General features: G+C 35.5%; 1 protein-coding gene across 1 annotated transcript in view; it reads left to right on the top strand.

Annotated features, from left to right (window-relative positions):
* The window catches only part of CDH7 (cadherin 7), an 85,307-nt gene that overhangs the window by 49,522 nt on the left and 16,029 nt on the right, over positions 1-19,756 (top strand). Inside the window, exons 6-9 of the mRNA XM_033055776.2 lie at positions 1,270-1,457; positions 12,990-13,243; positions 16,756-16,892; positions 18,777-18,898. Of these exons, the coding sequence (XP_032911667.1) occupies positions 1,270-1,457; positions 12,990-13,243; positions 16,756-16,892; positions 18,777-18,898 (701 nt within the window). The remainder of the gene's footprint in view (positions 1-1,269; positions 1,458-12,989; positions 13,244-16,755; positions 16,893-18,776; positions 18,899-19,756) is intronic.

The following is a 19,756-nucleotide window of genomic DNA, read 5'->3' as shown; positions in this document are numbered from 1 at the left end:
TCTAAACAAAAAGTTATTATTTTCCATGTTATGTATTTTGTTAAACACTGACTGCTAGATGATTATTATTATTATTATTATTATTATTATTATTATTATTATTATTATTATTATTATTATTATGTAAACATTATTTTTCTTTGCCTCATGGATACCAGATCCCTTGAAATGGTGTACAGCAGCAGGCATATTTATTAGTGTATTTTACTTCCTCTCATGAATAAATATACAAAAAAAATATCCTAAGAGATATTTAGGTCCTGCCAGTTAGAATTCAGGATTCTTTAATTTGACTCTTAATCCTTGGTATTACTTTGACATTCTCACATGCTTACAGTGTTTTTTAAAGAGTTAATCATGAAGGAGCTGGGAAGTCACTTTCCCTCCATTTGACTTCTTTGACAAAGGTGGTTGTCTTCCTAACCTAAAGAAAGGAGCACACAGTTGTATGCTCAAACCCAAGAGCTCAGCTGTTTCATAGCATTCTGTCTGGAGTGCTTTTTTCTTAATAAGGAAAATAAAAATTATGTGGTAACATAGAATTAAAGCAATGTGAAGGATAGATTCATATCAACTCCAGCCTCACCTCCAATGATGGAAAAAATAGATCTGCACATAATAGATTTTCTGTTATTTCAAGCCACCAACTGTTTAAAATAACAATAGAATAACTGAAGTTATATTTGAAGGTGAGAATGTTATTGGCTACAGAATGCACTCTGATACCCTTTTGACAGCATATATATAATTTTGTTCTTGAATTAAAAAGGCTAGAATTCTCAAGATGGTGCACTTGCTCTTAAAGAAATTAATATATATTAGTTTCTAGTGTTATTCAGATTGCGAACTGCCTAATTAAGATATAAAGCTATAGAATAGTAAATTTGTATATTGATATCTTTTACTTACATGCTTTTCTTTCCTCTTTTCTGGAAAACAAAGTGAAATTGTCTATATTATCAGGGACTCACATAATGATTTACATTTAAGTTTTTAATATTTTTTGCATCTCCCTTGTACTTCTCTTGTCATATGGAGAAGTTATGCCTGTTGTATTTAAAGTCTATGACAAAGAAAACCTAGCAAATAGGGCAATTCTATTTCAAAACTGAAAAGTATTTTCTTGTAGCCTGAGTAAATGTTCAGGCAGATGATTTAAAGGAAGGTAGATTTAAGAAAGCTAGATTTCTTTTTCTTTTTCTTTTTTTTCTTTTTTTTTTCTTTCAGTCCCTGAAGATTCTGAATTCATTACATTTTAAAATTTTGCAGGATCATATCAATATAACGTTCCAGAGTCTTTGCCAGTGGCTTCTGTGGTGGCCAGAATAAAAGCTGCAGATGCAGATGTTGGACCAAATGCAGAAATGGAGTACAAGATTGTGGATGGTGATGGTTTGGGAGTATTCAAAATTTCTGTTGATAAAGACACCCAGGAGGGAATCATAACTATTCAGAAGGTGAGTCTGATTTTACCCACTGATTTTGTTTGGAACTCTTCAAGACGAGGGCAGGTAATGACAGTATGAGCTTTTGTTTCTAACAGCCTTGTCTGCTGTAAAAGTTTTCATTGGTATATTTCATCTTGACTTCACTATGTGATTTTTAGGTTTTTAATAACTTATGCTGAAAAATATTCTGCATTTTCTTTGACAAGACCTGAGGAGGATGTTTTAAAGCACTGCATTTGAATGAGAATCTAAACTTTAGTCTAATTTGTCTTTGTATTAAGTCATAGAAAGTGTTAAAATATATCTTGCAGCAAAAACCGAGCCTCCAAATAAAAAATGGATCCTGAAATTAACTTTAAAAATAATTACCTAAATGTCTTTGGCTGATGTTGTACTGTTCAGAAAGCACACATTATTAATTTAAAACTATGTAACACTAAAAGTAGTAGGTTTAAAGATCATATTAAAAAAATATTATTTAAAAAAAACCTGAAGATTTTAAAGACAAATTTTTTCTTTGTAGCTTTCTTCATGTGCAGTTAGAAAACATTATGAAATTGAAAAATCATGTTGATATAAAATTATTAAAACTAAGCTTTCTTACATTGCTGCAACACATTTTTAGACTACCCTTTTAAAAAGGAAAACTGTACTGAAATATTTTTCAAGAAAATTTAAATTTTTTTAACATTAAAAGAAATACAACACCTTAGAACAATCTCTCATATAATTCCCTACCCTTAATGTTTGAATGCTTGGCAAGGTCCCTGTGACCTTTGCTGTGAAGAGGGTGGTATGTCACAGCCTGGGGTTCCCACAAAGAGCTCAACCAGCAGCTCCCACTGCAACTTCTTACCCAGGTACCTACACTGAATGTATTCCTCAACAATTTAATATCCTTGAAATGTGGGAATGACTTGGCATTTTGGAATATATGTAACTATGTTTCCAAACAACGACCTATGTTTGTACTAAATATTATTCCATAACAGATTTTTCTTCCCTATATATTCTTTAGCCTTTGTAAACTTCACCTATTAGTTGGGGGGCTTTTTTGTCTTATTGTGTTGGGTTTTTTCCCTTCTCTGGTGTATCAATTTCTTCTTCAAACAATACAAAGCTTCAGTTATATTTCTCCCTTGAAAGAAGTTAAGACTGCAAAATGTTGCAAAGCAATGGCCTACTTCTCTGATGCCCTTAACCCCTGTTGGGAGCTGGTAGTCATCCATAGATGTCACAACAAACAAGTACGTTCACCCTTGAAAGATCATAATATGTGTAATGTGAATCATCTTTTTTCAAAGAAAAAACACCGATCTCCAGCTTCTTGCAAAATGTACTTCTGCTTAGCACGTTTGAAATACAAGTGATGAAAAGTTAGTAGTTTTTTTGTTCAACAGCCAAATTCAATGTGTCTCCTTTAGTTTGCTCATTTAAAGTTTTTGGGCATGTGCCTATCCTAGAGAGAGGACATTTACCAGTGCTACAATGAGCAACACTGAATCAGTCAGGGTCTTCAGTGATCTAATATCTGGTGAGTTAATTTCCTATTTTTTTAGCATGGTTTTGCAGTCATGGTATTTGTTCCTGGAGTATCCTGATTTCAGTTCTATACAGTGGACCAAACAATTGACATTCGTTATTTCTACACTCTATTTTAGCTAGGGAGCTGCGATGCCTGGAAAGGCTGACCTGGAGCAGAGCTTGAACAGACTAAAAGCCACGAAATTAGCTGAACTGGACTTTTCACTACTAAATATTTGTCCAAAGAAGTGCTCTATGAGATAGCTGTTGGACTAGATTAAAAGGGTACAAATTGTTGACCTGATCAAATGGTCTAATCTGTTAATAATTTTTATACCTACATGCTGCTATATTTTGACATAAGGATTCAGACTTCTTTCTCTGCAGGCTTAGACCCTTTCTCTAATTTTACAACTGTTTTTTATTTATTTTCCTCTGTGTGGTAGGTAGTCCTTGGCTAGTACCAGGTGTCCACAAACCTGTCTTTCTCCCCTTCTTCAGCTGGACAGTGTGAGAAAATGAGATGGAGAAAACCTTGTGGTTCAAGATAAGTTTACGAAAGCAAAACCAAAGGTCACGTGCATGCCAAGCAAAGTGAAAAACCAGAAGATCTTATTCATTATGGAGATGCCTGACCACTTCCTGGGAAGAAGGGCTTTAGTTCAAATAATAGTTGCTTCAGCAGGCAAAGGTTGTAAACAAAAAATGCCCACTCTCTCACTCCATCCCCCCACCTTTCTCTTAGGTTTTATATCAGTGAAGATCCCCTATGGCATGGAATATCTCTTTGGTCAGTTTGGGTCCACTGTTCTGGTTGCGTATCCTCCCAAGAACTTGCCCATCTGTGTGGGAAATGTTGGAGAGACAGCACTGGTGATGTGCCAGCACTGCTTGGCAGCAACCAAAAAACTGGCATGTTGTCAATGCCTTTCCAGCGAGCAATGTAAAGCACAGCACAGGTCTGCTGTGGGGAAAATTGACTGCCTTTCACCCAAACCCGACATACTCTGACACATGCAAAGGTGATTCCCCATGCTGAGGGCACCTCCCAAACCTCAGGATGTCCTTAGCTTTTTATTTTCACTCCAGGAAACCTTGTGCCTTGCCCAGTGCTGAAAGACCCTTCCTGCCAGCCCTGTAGAGAACATTGTCCCGGATAGAAGTGAGAAACTGAAGATTCAGTGCCTTTCAGGCCACTGCGCTGTATTCTGGACAATAAATTGAATTAAAGATCATTAATAACTCATATGCAGGTTAAGTGGGTTTCAATCACTGAACCTTACCTGCCAGATCACTATGGAGTCAGGTTATCCCTGTATGATAATGTGTACTTGTTAGTAAGAAATCAGGGAAGAAATTAAGTTTGTGGCCTGGAATCTGCTTAAAAGTTTTACTGTCCAGCACATGATGTTCTGTACTCCTCTGAGTGCAATTGCCTTTCTCCTTTTCATGCCCTAAAACCAGCTGAGGTATTGAGAAACTGCTCAGCCTCAAAATGCATGCCTATCCTTTTCAACTTCTGATTATTGATATGCTCAGATGACACGTCTGGGTACACATCAGGCAGTAAAATGCCAAGGCAAAGACTTATGAAAAGGCACGCTTTGGTTCTAAATGCAAATGGGTGCTTCAGTTTTGCATACTTCTGCTGCAATTGCACATAAAGCTCAGCAGGCTGGGCATGAAAATCACCGGCAGTAGCTCTGAGCAGCTGAAGGCACTTCTCCATTCATTTTTGTGCTGGGTGTTTTTGGAGAAAGTTTGGCACCTGTTTATCCAAGTTCCACACACAAACTGAGGATTTTGCATTCTGTTTTTAGAAGGACAAACACTTTAAGACAATTTTGAAAGTTGACTTCCTTACTCAAATCTGACACTTCTTTTAACACATAAGTAGCATTAAATTTTAAAAAAAGAGAGTTTTTGTAAGAAAGAAAACTGTAGGGAGAGAAGTGAGATTTAAGAATTCACAGTGTAAAGATGGAATTTTTTAATGTTCTTTGTTATTTTTATTCCACAATATTCCTTTTACGGACTATTAAAAAATAGGCCCAGGGACAAGCAAAAATTGCAGGAAAATGATCTGGCTTGAAACAGGGAGATACCAAATACCATGATATTTGAATGAGAAAAGCGTCACATGGTTGGGTGTATCTCAAGATTACTGGTGAATAGATTTGGGTGCATTTAATTTTCTGTTTTGGATTGTTTTCCATGCCTGTTTGAACATACTTGTTCTCTGTACCCCACAACAAAGAGACTTCAAAACATCATGTGTCAGTGGAAAAAAAAAAAAAAGTGTTTTTACTAATAATAGTGATATTTGTTGAAATAATAGAGTGTATTCCTTCCTTTATAAGCCTTCTGCATTGCGATAAAGAGAGATATCTCTTTGGCTTGCAGTTTATTCAGGATGGATTTTTCTCCTAACGCTTTGAGAACAGTGCTGTTTTCTGAGTAGTAGTGATTGTTCTGCTCATAATTTTTAAAGCCATGGCAGGGCTAGGGATTATGTCCTCCTGAACATGCTAGTACTGCTGCTACCTAGTACTTAATGTCAGTGTAGATCAGCTACTAGACTAAACCTCAGCTCTAAATAACCTTTTGGCAATAGTCTGGCACTCCCTTGACAATATGGAATCAGACAAGGGAAAAACGCTTTCTCTACGTTTCTATCTGCTTGGTCTTTGTCCTTTCAAAGAGTAAAGAGTAGGATTGTACTACCTTATGCAGCACAACTAAGAGGCATGTGTGCTGTATCACTGTACAGTTTGTGCAGCCATATGGGCTTTCACACACTCATCACACCTTATTTTATTTTATCCCAGTTAGGATATTTGATTCAAAATTAAATGAATGAGATAAGTAGTTCACATATTCCAGGAAACAGCTTAAATTCCTTCGAAACAAAAATTCACCACCTCCCACCAAAAAAAACCCCAAAAAACCAAAAAACCAAACCAAAATAAACCAATCAAACAAAAACAAACACCACCCCCCACACCCCAACATGTTTAAAATGTTTAGGACAAGGACTAATTTTGTTCATGAATTTATGGCTTACATAATAAAAGCATGTTATGTCTGAGTAGAATTTTTTGTAAGATTAGAGAAGCTAAAAGTTCATCTTATGACAGAAGCTAGTAAAACAGTGTTGAACCATTTACTTGGTTACTGGCACTAAAAGATAAAATCTACTCTCTTCCACAATGCATTAACAGATTTCATAAGCAAAAAGTGTATCCAGCATGTATCTACAATGGTAAATGTGTAAATCACTTTTAGGCTATTTTAAGCTATTTCATTACCTGAAATAGGATATGAAAAATTCTAGAAGAGAAACTTTAGCTTTCTTTGTCTTTCTTCTTTCTTCAGAAATTGTTATAAATAACAAGTGTATGAGACCCATAAGCAATGTTTTCAGCTTAAATGAAGGGTGGGAAAGTGGTCATAAAGCTAATAAGAGTCTTTTCCTGTAACCTATATTCATACAATTTGTTGCCTAGCAGTTTCAAGTTCCTGTGGAAATCGTCCCACTTCTTTATTTACTCACTTTCTCTTTTGTTAAATAATACTAGCAAATAAATGAAAAGTTCTCACTTGTCAGAGGAAACAGGAGAAATCTTTCTTATTTTTATCCTGTTCAGAGCTGTTCATGCTGCAATTCTGATGTTGTAAATAATGTGAGAGTTTGGCTGATCTCAGCACTGTAGCACAGTCTCTGTGGTAAATCATAAGATAGAACAGAATAGAAGAGAATAGAATCGTAAGATAGCATCATTAAGGTTGGAAGAGACCTCCAAATCCATCAAGTCCAATCTTTGATCGAACACCACCATGTCAGTTAAACTGTAGTGCCTCTTCCAGTAATTTCTTGAACACTTCCAGGGATGATGATTGCCTGGGCAGTCTGTTTCTGTGCTTAAGCACCCTTTCAGTGAAAAAAAAGTCTTCATGATGTCCAGTCTAAACCTTTACCTGGCACATTTTGTGTCTGTGTTGTCTTGTACTATTCTAGTTACCTGGGAGAAGAGGCTGACCCCGACCTCACTACAGTCTCTTTTTAGTTAGTTGTAGAAAGTAATGTTCCTTCTGAGCCTCCTTTTCTCCAGGATAAAAAACCCCAGTTCCTTCAGTCACTCCTTAGACAACTAATTGTCTAGACCCTTCACCATCTCCATTGCCCTTCTCTCTACACTCCAACACCTCTTGAGTGGGGGGCCCAAAACTGGACACAGGACTCAAGGTGTGGTCTCACCTGTGCCAAGTACAGAGGGGCAGTCACTGCTCTTGTCCCTCCAGACACACTGGTTTTGGTATAAATCATTGGCCTTCTGAGGCACTTGGGCACACTCATGACCAGCATCCCCAGGTTCTGTTCTGATGGGCAGTTTTCCAGCCAGCCTATCCCCATCCTGTAGCACTGAAGGGGGTTGTTGTCATTCAGATGCAGAACCCCACACTATTGTTGTTGAACCTCAGACCATTGGCCTCAGCCCATTGATCCAGCCTGTCCAGATGCCTCTGCAGAGCCTTCCTGCCCTCCAGCAGAGCAATGCTCCCATGCAACTTAGTGTTGCCTGCAAACTTAATGAGGTGCACTCAATCCACTTATCCAAATCATTTATAGATACTCAACCTGGCTAGAATGATCACTGAGCCCTGGGGAACACCACTGGTTATAGGCTGGCAACTGAATGTGAGTCCATTCACTACCAACTCTCTGAGCCTGTCCAGTTTTTAACTCAGTGAAGAGTGCATAGGTTGAAGCCATGGGCTGCCAATTCCAAAGTAAAACTAAACTAGATGTGTAAGCTACCTTTTAACCCAATTAAGGAGAATGTCCATCCTATGTGATCTTTTCAGAAAAAAAAATAGAGTTGTAGAGTTTATGAAAAGGAATCGGGCATTTATATTTCTTAGAAGTATCTCAAAATTCTTTTTTCGTTCACACTGTGACTCAGTTCTCCATCTGTACAGTAGGATCAATTCCTTCCTGTGGTTTCATTTGTAATTTACATACTGCTATCAATGATCCGTTAGTAAGGACTCAGATCATTTGCATAACTCAATTTCACAGTGGTGAGGGTGTTTGGAGAAAAAGCGTAATTTTTCTGCATATATTGGAGTTTTAAAAAATGTGTCAGATTTTCTTCTGCAGTTGAAATCTTAGAATTGAAGAAACACTTTTGGAAGCGAATGATGATTCAGTCATTTAATACAACAGATCCTGAAGTGTCCATGCAAACCTACATACAATTTTGATGTGAATTCAAAATGATTTTTTGACAGAATCCTGATTATTATACACATGAATGGAGTCTTGGCTTTGCTTTCTAAGCAAAGTACATACACAAACCCTTAATTCTTGTGGCTTCCAAAGTACTATTCCTAGAAATAGTGTACTAAAGAAAGCATCATGTAAGTACTGATCTCACTTTAACCACAAAGTTGCAGGCTAAAGTTAGACTTCAGTATTATTAATAGTTTAGGACCAAAATGTCTAAAGTTAAAACCACGATACTCTGTATCCACCTACACTTTTGTCAAATATTTGGTGCTTAAAGTAGCTATGGTAATTTAATAATAAAAAAAAAAAGCTGCAAGGTATATTTTTATTTTACATATCATATGTGACTTTTTGAAATGTTATGAGACATGATTCAAGCCAATTGGAAGTCTATGGAGAGATTTTAGTGGGTTTAAAAGGGGGATAAAAAAAGACCAAAAACTCCCTATATACTCTGTAGAGTGAGGGTTGTAATTTCTTAGTGCAGAAAATGACAAGCATTAAGATTTCCCATGGTGGAGTTCTTTCTCATTTTGCCTTCATTTCTACTCTCAATACACAGCCCTACCACCAAGATCACCAACTGGTATGAATGTTAAAGGGAAAAACAAGGTTCTAAAGTACTTTCTCATAGAAATTGACTGCTAAGAGATTATTTTAAAGCCTGAAAGCAATTCTAAAAGCAATATTAGCAATTATAAAATGGGGGTGGGGGGAGGAGAGGGTTTATGTATAAGCTTTTGAGTGAAAAGCTATCTTTCCATTACTGTTACCATTTCTTTAAAATTTTTTTAGCTAGAATTTTTTCTTTCAATTCTGTATCAGAATTTACAATGTAAGAACTTGAGGCTTCCCTAGTTCCTTTGAGAGACTGTGCATTTGTTTGATGTACTGCAGTTTTCAATATAAAACCTCAACTGGGTTTAAAAATGGGATTTTCACCTCTGAAAAGTACATTATTACAAAGTTACCATGCAATAAAAATGAGCATTATAAAAATGGGCTTTCTGTGAGTTATAACTTCATATCCAGCCTGTCTAAAATAGAAGACTTGTTTTGCAATTTCCTTCAGAGAGGATAAAATTCTTACCCCTTAAAAGGAAAAGAAGAAGAAAGAAAAAAAAAAAAAGACCTCAGAAAAGGAAAGATTAATGGATCCTGCACAGGATCTAATCAGATAATACTCATGCACAGATATTAATGAAGCTGTTAAGCTCTATTCACTGTACTGAAGGACTGAAGTATACATTGTCCGTTTAACCTTCACCATTGATGTAGTGATTTGCAGTCTGTTAACTTGGTGTTCCATCACTAGAATCTGTGCATTTGTTATAGCAGGAAATAATGAAGGCATGATCCAGAAACCATTTAAATAATGCTCTTTGTATAACAGACAACAATGATAATTAGATAAGAAACAAAAACAGAAAATCTTTTCCATTCACTTTCTCAGTCTTTCATTAGTGTGTGTAGCATGCAATTCTTCATTATATTAGCTAAGAAATGTTGAAATATTTACACCAGGTCAAGAGCTCTTGCACATTAATCATACCATTGATATTTTCTTTATTTTTCCCAGATTATATTCTGCCTCAAACTCTGATAACTCTATGTTCCCCACTGGATGAGAGGTTGTATAGAGCAATAGATTGAGGATGACTGTAGCTTTTGTAGATATTGCAACGCCCCGCAGAAGACAGACTATGCTAGAAAGAACTGAAAATAACATTAGTGCCATTGCAATAAAATCACTTAATATTGTAAAAATCCATTTGTCAATCCAGAATTACCCTCTTCTAAACACCAACTGCATTCCTCTGTATGCGTGCATAGATTTGATTTTTCAAATTTATTTATTTATTTATTTATTTATTTTTCATTAACATGGATCCTTGTATATTTTGAATACTGCCAGCAGCTTTAGTTACCAGAAAATATCTCACTGAATGCTAGGGAAGAGTTCGTGTTGCTGAGAGCAGATGTTTACTTCTTTCAGTTAGTGAGACTCCCTTACTAGTGACTGGTGAAAACCAAGCACTCACCAGCTGATATCTTTCCTGGAAGAATTTTGCTACAATCACACTAAGGATCATATGGTGATTTTCTCAGATGTACAGGGCTAAGTTAGAGAAGGTTGAACATGCACTTAGTAAGTGAGGCTGTTTAGAATATGTATCTACACCGCTGTTAATTTTTCATCCTTTTCCATGAGGAAATGCTTTTCTAATGAATGTGTATTTTTGGTGAATTCCCTACTAGTCTAACAGTCTTTCATGACAAACATCCATTTGAGAAAACATTTATTATTTCAGTTAATAAAGTTCTAGTCTTCTTTAATCAATATAGAAACATGGGGGTGTCTTAATTTAATTTTTTTTTTTTTTTTTTTTTTTTGCTATGCTACTCTGCTACTCTATTAAAATTTGCATAATTTTTCCAGTTATATTTATGGTATACATTCTGTCTATCAAATCAGAAATTTATGTTTTTTTTACTTTGAAGGACTGTGCTGTTGATATTAGTATATCAGAAGAAGCTATCTTTTCTGCATTCTCATATGTTTCCATGTGTTTGATTATGCATCACTGTAATCTCAATCACTCAGTTTCAACAGAAACCACTCATTAACGAGTTTTTAATTAATGTGGATAAATTATCTTTCCTTTCTCCACTACATACTTTTGTACATTCTGACTCAAAATACCCTGTTTGCAAAACAGTTGGAATTTTTGCTTATTGAGGGGGAGTTTTGGTTTTGGTGTTTTTTGGGTTTATTTTTAGTTCAACAAATGCTAGCCTTTTGCCTTTGACATTTTTTTCAGGTTATCATTACTTATTATGCTGTTTATTCAGATTATATTTTTTTAATTAATAGTTTGCTTTTATTAGATAATATGATGTCTTAAGGTATTTGTGTGTTAGTTTGTCCTTTCTTTAACCTTGCTGCTCATCTGGAAATATCACTTGCCTAATTGTTATCACCACAGAATGGAGTTTATGAGGCATTTTTCATCATTCCAACATCACATTGCATTTGCATTTTTGACTGTGAGGTTGTTTCATAACACATGCATTGTACTTTAAATATGAAACCGACGTGAAAATAAGAAAAACTATTAAACATGCTTTACTAATGAATACTGAACAGTTGTATCCAGTACAGGGACCACCATCCAGACAAACTTTCTATTTCAGGATATCTGTTTTCCAAGAGCTGTGGATACTACAGCTTTGATTCAATGCAAGAAGTGCTTGCCTGATATGAGGATCACATGTATTCCCATTTGGAGAAGCCTTTTGCTGCCACACAGAGCTTGTAAAAGTTCAGTGCCTTTCTGAGTGTGCTGCGCTGCAGTTCATTTTTCATATTTAAATCTAGACTGTTTGCAGCTGTATTATGGCATCAACATAATCGCTGACTTTAAGATGCTCATTTGGGATTTATCTGACTGTAACTAGATGGAGAACTTAGGCCCTTGTAGGTCAACAGATGTGTGTTTCACCTCTGCTGCTCCTCTGAGTGAATACTGGAATGTTTCACAGATGCTGGAGGATTAATTTGCAAGCACATCTCAGATCCCTGTGATGTATTCAGTCGCAGAACTGCAGAAAAACATTTTTAATCTGTTTTATACACTCAGAATCATAGTTTGAAGACATAGTTGAGTAACCAGACCGCAGCTTTGGAAGTGCTTCAATATTTTTCTACTGTTTTCAGTGATTAAACTTGGAATTACAAAGGAAAGGATAGCTGGATGTTTGGTGCAAACTGACAAAGTAAGACCATAGATATGGGGTAATTGATTCCAATATTAACTTGATGATTTCTCTCAGCAATGGCCTGTGAGCTAAAATTATTTTTTCCTCAAATAAAATTTTCTTCTTTCTGAAGAGTCTGAATATCCTCAGATTACAGACATCTCTTTTGTTGTGGAGGGTAATTTTTTATTCTAATGCAGTATTTATTTAAAAAGAAACTGTACTTCCATTAAAGAAAATTAAAGCAGAAGGAAGGTAAAAAAAAAAAAAAAAGTGTATTTTGCTTAACAAGCAAAATAAACCAAAACAATCTCCAGGCTGCATCTCAGTACAAAATATTCTGATGTAAGCAGTGTGATTTAAGTCATTGCCACATTTTCTACTCAAATTTATAAGAGATTGCAGAAAAAAATTTTTGTTCAGTCCAAATACTATGCGCAAACCAATAAATTAAAAAAGAAATTTAAAACAAAAAAAATAAACCAAAAGAAATAAATGCCACCCACAATTTTCTGAATGAGGTGTTTTCACCTGTAAGTAACCTGTAAAGATTTTGTAGAGTATGGAGTTCTTATGTCTGGGTAGTGTGTCACATTGTATTTGCCATTAGCTCAGATAAAATGATAATAAAACAAAAAAAGTATTAATTCACAATGGTGCGAATCTGGTCCTCATAGAAGTGACAGAAAATTTTGTCATTATCTCATACATTTGTTTCATTCACAAAGTAGAACTATCTTTATCACCAAAGTCATTGCAGAATATTCACTAGTGAGCCTCTGCAAATAGTGTTTTGATAAAACTAAAAAATCAACTATGGTCTTTCAGTCAAAAGCACTGGTTGTATACAAATGGCAAAGGTAATTTCATTTTATACTTAAAGCATAACTGAAAGTTTTAAGCAAAACAGTTTTGCATCAAGATGTTATTATGAATAATAACATTTCCAAATAATTTTGCCGCTGTAGGAGCTGGATTTTGAAGCTAAGACAAGCTATACCTTGAGGATAGAAGCAGCCAATATGCATGTTGACCCTCGTTTCCTGAGTCTGGGGCCGTTCAGTGATATGACCACAGTGAAGATAATTGTAGAAGATGTTGATGAGCCGCCTGTGTTCACTTCACGTCTGTACTCCATGGTGGTGTCTGAAGCAGCAAAGGTTGGCACTATCATTGGAACTGTAGCAGCCCATGATCCAGATGCTTCAAATAGCCCTGTCAGGTAATTGTAAGAGGTCTTAACTATTTATTACAGCCTTTGCATTGAAGCTGTTCATCTTGTGGTGGAGGGATTTTGGTTACACTGAAAGTAATTAATAAGCTTTATTCCCTTGCAGAGGGAGATTCAGATGTTCCATGCTTGACTAATGATTTATAGTCTATATTCCCTAGGAGTCAGAATGCAATAAGACATAAAATCCCACATGGAAACTGGAGATGAGGTCCCAAAGCAGGAAATATTTGTAAAAAATCTTTAATGAGAGAAGTGGACAGGATGAAATGGATCCTGTGCTAGTCGGGATGTTTAAAGGCTTTTTGTTTTGTAAATTTTGTTGCAGCCAAAAATCTTCCATTTGAATGGGAAGAGGTATGATCACTGGAGATTCATAGACTGTCAAGGCCCTCTTCCTTTGTCTTCAGTGTCTGAAAAACCTGCAAGTTTTCCACAATATAATTTCCATTATCATTAAGAAACCGTAAGAATTTGTGAGAACACCAATTCTCAATCTTATGGTTGCTACATCTAAGGTCAGAGCTCAAGGACAAAGACTCACCACCTTAGCTAAACCAGTATTGAGCTACTTGTTATTTTTCTTATGCAGAGTAGCAATATTAATTCTCAAAGGAATATGCAAGAATCTAGAGAGTAATGATTATAACTTAGGAACTCTGTGAATTTAAACATTGCAGGGGGAGGAACTCATACACAATTAAAAGTTGGTGCTTAGTTTAATTTGTTTTTATTGCTACTTTGGGCATACATAGGAAAGATCTTTGTGGGGGTACTTGTTTGGATGCCACTTCTAAGTCTTTCCTTCCATGCATTGAAAATGAACTTGGGAGTCTAGTGTAATTTCTAAAGCAGAGATCTTATGTTGCAAAAGTTAAGCATATGTTTCTCTCCTAGGGGTGATGCAAGTGTTCTATCTCTTTCGTTATGTATTTGCTACATATTCAAAATAGCTGATTCCTATCATGTATAAACAAGTCCTAGATGAGTGTTTGGCATAGATTTACTTGTGAAATTTATCTTTGCTGTGGCAATATTTTCTGGCACTGATGCTAGCATCTGGTGTATAATATCTGATTACCGGAATAATTTAGAATAGGCTTAAACGCAGCTCCATTAATGCAGGCCATGCTCAGAATGCTTTTGACTCCTTTGTAAACACAAAGATGAGTTTATTGGCCTTGATCTGGTTAATTTTTTACAATTCCAGCATAAAAAATAATTATATCACCTGCTAACATCTTGAAGATTCCTTCTGCTTCAAAGTTTCTTGGTATTTGAGGGAGAGCAAAAAAGAAAAGTAGTGAAGATTTGTCTATATTCTTGTGAACTTGCTAGGTACATGGTCAAAGGTGCTAAAAGATCAAATAATTTAAAGCTGTTCTACATATGCTATGATACATCAGAGACAGATTTACCTAAAATTGGAATGTGCTAAGTAGGATTAATGCATAAAACTTTTCATGATCTGTTTAAGAAGTTTAAACTATTAATCTATAAATAAGTATTCCAACTTCCAAACATTGGATTATATTGATACTGATTAAAACTAGTTTTGCAATTCAGAAAATGTTTAAACTACAAGATCAGACGCAGAACCTTGACAATACCAAGGACTGGGGAAAATAATAAATGTTTTGAAAATAAGAGGTTATCTCATAAGGACAAGAGAACTATTGATGTTTGAACTAGCTTAAATAAAGGATTTAAAACTCCTGCAGCTCAAAGATTTTCAAATACTATGGTTGGGAGGAATTAAAGGATTAAATGTATTTAAAATGTTTTGGTTTTTTTTTTAGAATTTGAGTACGGATACAATGCTTATAATAAGGAAAACTTCTTGCTTCCTATGCATAAAATTATTTTTCTCATTGTTTCATAAGGATCTGTCATCCAATTTATATAATTGTTTGCTTTTCCTCCCTCCCTGTCTCCCTCCTTTACTACTTTCTCGGTTTTTCTCTCCTCTCCATCTCCTCCTTCTCTTTTTCTCCTTCTCCTCTTTCTCCTCCTTCTCCTTTGACTCTTCAAGTTGCATAGTGATAGCCTTAATAATTGGGAAATCTAAGGATTTCTAAGGGAAGTCTGGAAGGAGATTGAATATCAGTTATGAGGCCTGCCAAGCCTGCCAAGCCTGACTACATAGCAGAGGTGACAGGTGTAGTCTTGTGGGGAAACTTGCCAACCACGAAGCAACTGTAGAGCACTGCTGACCAAATACACAGTGGTGCCTGCAAAAATTAAAGTGAAAAATGGCCTACAGTTAAGACAAAATGAAAGAAAAAAAGAAAAAGTGAAAAAGGGAAAACAGTAATCCACAAAAACTGCTGTCATTGTTGTAGTTATGACTTGTTATTTTTCTCTCTCTCACTGTGACATAATGCAGCAAAACAATTCTAATTATGCAACAAGGCTCTGAACTTCGATTACACAGTTAAGAGGGATAGATAAAACACAGTAATGCAGTAAAGAAAATGGTATATTACAACACTGAACAAACAAATAATTTCATAAAATCATTGTGTCTAAGAAGTCTCATGTTTTGTCTTGCATTATTTCTTTCCATGTTGCTCAAATAACTTGGTTTATGTTATATCAATAATGTAATATATCATCAGTGTGCAGTAATTGCAATGATCACACTTGATGTGGTTCAGACATTTTAATTCATCCTGAGTGCAGGAAAGTGCTCTAGAGTACATACTTGACCTAAATGAGAGTGCAAGAATCTGACCCAATAATAAATCTAATGTCAAGAATATTCCAGTTATAAATCTAAATCTGCCTAATGAACTGTCCCTTACTCTCAAAAGGGATATAAGCAAATCACCCACAGGTGTTTTGACCTTTTCTTTTATGCTATTTTCAGTGTACTAAGCAGCTCCTAAGGAGCTCCCCTTCCTAAAACAAATTGGGAGGTAAAGATATGTTAAGCCAAAGAGTTAAGGGCATGAGCCTGTGTTTGTCTAATGACAGTAAAGCATTGTGAGCTGGCTGTGATGACATGCAATCTCTTGACCCTAGTTTGCATCATGTTTCCTTTTTCCCCCTTCTCCTCCAGCTCTGGGTGACTCAGGGGCTCTTCTGCTGGTGATAGAAAGCTCTGTGCTCAGACTGCCAGCCCCCATGGGATCAGTGTCTGCTGATACAGCCTTGTAGCAAATTCCAGCTCTCCTTCTCAGCTGACTCTCAGGAGGATGCTATTTGATTAATTCCTGAGTTTGCTTTACAGCAGAGAGGAAGAAAAAACCACAGAGGAATACCTACAACCTCACTTAAGATGACATTGTGGGAGTGAAGCCCACCATTGTTGGTGCAAGTCACTGTGTAATTCTCTCTCCTTTGCATTTGGCTTTGCTTCTCTCAATGCCCCAGGGAAACTGGACTGAGCAATGCTCAAACTAAGGAAGCAGTGGAAACACTTTTCCTCTAATAAATCAGTGAAATATTTTTACAAGCTATAATTGAACATAAATGAAAAGTTTCTTTCATCCTTTTCCTAGGTATTCAATAGATCGAAACACAGACCTGGAAAGGTATTTCAATATTGATGCCAACAGTGGAGTCATTACAACTGCCAAATCTTTGGACAGAGAAACTAATGCTGTTCATAATATCACAGTTTTGGCCATGGAAAGTCGTAAGTATCCATAGAAAGATTTTTATCGACTGTTTATGTGTAAGGCTTCAGGCTTGTTTTTGATCAACTTCATTCGGAGAAATTCTGGCAGTTGCAAACTTTTGCAGAGAGAAATAACATAGTACTTAATGCAAAAGAAATCAATATGATAAAAAATTTAAAATATTTTGCTCTTTCATTTGCTTCACACCTTGTGTATTCATTTGTGTTCTGAAATACAAGTGCAAAGGAAGACAAAATATGGTAAGTCAGCATTCTCACACTATTACAGGAAAGGTGATATGGAAGACAGGGCAGAGTTGTTACCCCAGCTCAGTGAGGGCACTCAGAGTTGATTGTTGTTATATCTTAAAAGATATAAGGAAAATCTTATAAGATATAAGAAAAATGCTAATGTGGTTTCATTTTTCTGATTCTAAGGTATTACTGTAGCAGTTATTTTGTACTTGGTATCTTTTTCTGGTGTAAGATGAAAAGTGATTAAAAAATATAATGCTTCAAGTGTGTACATAGAAATCTTGTGATGCAAGCTCAAACCTAAACTTGTTCTGCTTTGAATACATTTTGTGAAGTGCTTTTACATTTGAAGAATTCAAATCTTCAACATTTATTTTTATTGCTACTCTGTTGGGCTGTGATAATAAAAAAGTTATCAGTTCTCTGGCTTGTTATTGTAAAAATCATCACTTTGTGATTTCAGTGAGCTTAACATTTAACCTGAAAATTAAGATTTTTTATTTAATGTCTCTATAAATTTCTCTTGTATTATCATAAGTAGAATTTTGGTCTAAAAAACCCAAAACGGAAAACAAAAATTTTCCTGGATGGTAGCAAAATTGATGAGGTAGGTAAGGGGCATACCTGACACAAATGAGAGTCTAGGACCACAAGTGAAAATGTGTACTACTTTAATTTATATTCATCCTTGCTTGCTTTTCAATAAGCTTAGATCAGTGGAGGAAAAAATTTATGTCAAAATGGCTTGCTTCTCTGGTATTTCACATGTGGTATGAAAACCAAACAACAACAACAAAAAAAAAAAACCCACCTTGTGATTTACATTTGAATGCTTAAAATATTTATTAAAATGTGGTTGCAATACACTATGAAAAGATAGATACATATTTGAAGTTTTGAAAAGTTTTTAATTTTGTCCTTCTGTAACTCTAATACTAATATTTTTGGTAAAGAAAGGACTGTAACAACTCTTTTTCCTGCTCCAAAAGCCAAGCAAAATAAGTATTGCACTCACTGATGTCCCTATGCTTAGTCCAAAATATAATTACTGTTTAAGCTTAAATTATGACATTGGACACTAAACATACTCATAGTTTAGTGAGAGATGTGTATCAGTTTAGGATATGATTCATATTTAAGGTATTCAACATGTTAATGACTGTTGAAATACTTAGCTGTGTGTGCACTTTTTTTAATACTTTAGCATTTGCTTCAGAAGGCAGCCTTCTCTTCTCTTACACATAGTTGATAAAATTCTGGTTTTGACTTCTGATCCATCTAAATTTCAGGATTTTTTTTTCCCCATAACAATCATTCTATTCCCAGTATAAACAATGATGTTCTAGCTATCTTTGTGATGATTTTACATCATCTTGCTCTTGCTCTTATTGTTCCATGTGATTTGATTCAATGCTGTGATTAGTGAGTTAGATCCTGAGAGTAAAATCTTGGGTTAACTGATGCAGCTGAAGCAGGTAAATTTTTGCCCAGAAGATCAAGACAAGAGCTTCTTTTATGTTTGAAGAAGGGATTATAATTGATTTGACATGCATATCCAAAAGAAGAATGCAAATGAAAAAGCTAATGACCTTCAGAATAACTTGCCAGAATCTCCTCTTAATTGTTTTATTGGAATTTTTCCTATAGAGAATCCAGCACAGATTGGAAGAGGTTACGTAGCCATCACAATTCTTGACATCAATGACAATGCCCCTGAGTTTGCCATGGAGTATGAGACAACTGTCTGTGAAAATGCTCAGCCTGGTCAGGTATGTCTTGATAGGTTTTATGGTTTTTTTTACCAGATAATCAGTAATTCCTTAAGAAAGCCTTCCAGCTTTAAGATAAAGAAAAGTCCTCTTATAACAGTAAAAGTAAGGCCCTGATGAACAGTACGAGCAAACAGTAAGAACGATGCATGTATAAAAATTATTGGTTGAAAGTACTGTTAAAATCTCTGGCTTTCTTACTTGTATAACTGATACATTTTGCTTAAGTCACCTAATTTTGAATAATACTGAGAATGTATACTTGCTCCTAATTTTTTGGGAAGTGGGAATCAGTAACACAGAGCTTATTTTGGGACTAAATTCCTGTCATTCCGAAAATGAGTGCACATTTTTAATCCTCCTAGGAAATATGGACATTAGGGACACTGTTCCACAAGGGGAATATATTCCTATTCTTTATTCCTATATTTTCAACTACCAAATATCTTCAAACTAGTTCTAGACTTAGCTAAATCTATCTCTTGTTTTTCCTCCTTGGTGTCCCTCATATTTGGCCTTTTCCTCTCTGCTATGGAAGACCTCACAAAATTCATGTACTTTCTCAGTCTCTCCTTCCACTTCCTGAAAACTAGTAGAAGTTGCATTTGCATAGATCCCATATATTTCCTGGAAGACTTTGCTCTTTTTTGTCTTCTCCCAGTGTACTGTCTTTCCTGTGGTAGATGTTTATTGCACATTTCACCTCATAATTTAAATTCTGATAAAAAGTCACTATGTTTATTGGCTTGTGTTCACAATAAACACAGACTATGCATGCTCTTATTGTTGTACCTCTCTGTTTTCCCTGTGCTCTGATCCAAACTGGACCAGAGAATTGTGGTTTCCAATTTTTCCGTG

This window comes from Catharus ustulatus, chromosome 1, assembly GCF_009819885.2.
Source record: "Catharus ustulatus isolate bCatUst1 chromosome 1, bCatUst1.pri.v2, whole genome shotgun sequence".
Classification (NCBI taxonomy): Eukaryota; Metazoa; Chordata; class Aves; order Passeriformes; family Turdidae; genus Catharus; species Catharus ustulatus.
This window is presented reverse-complemented; position numbering and strand designations above follow the sequence as displayed.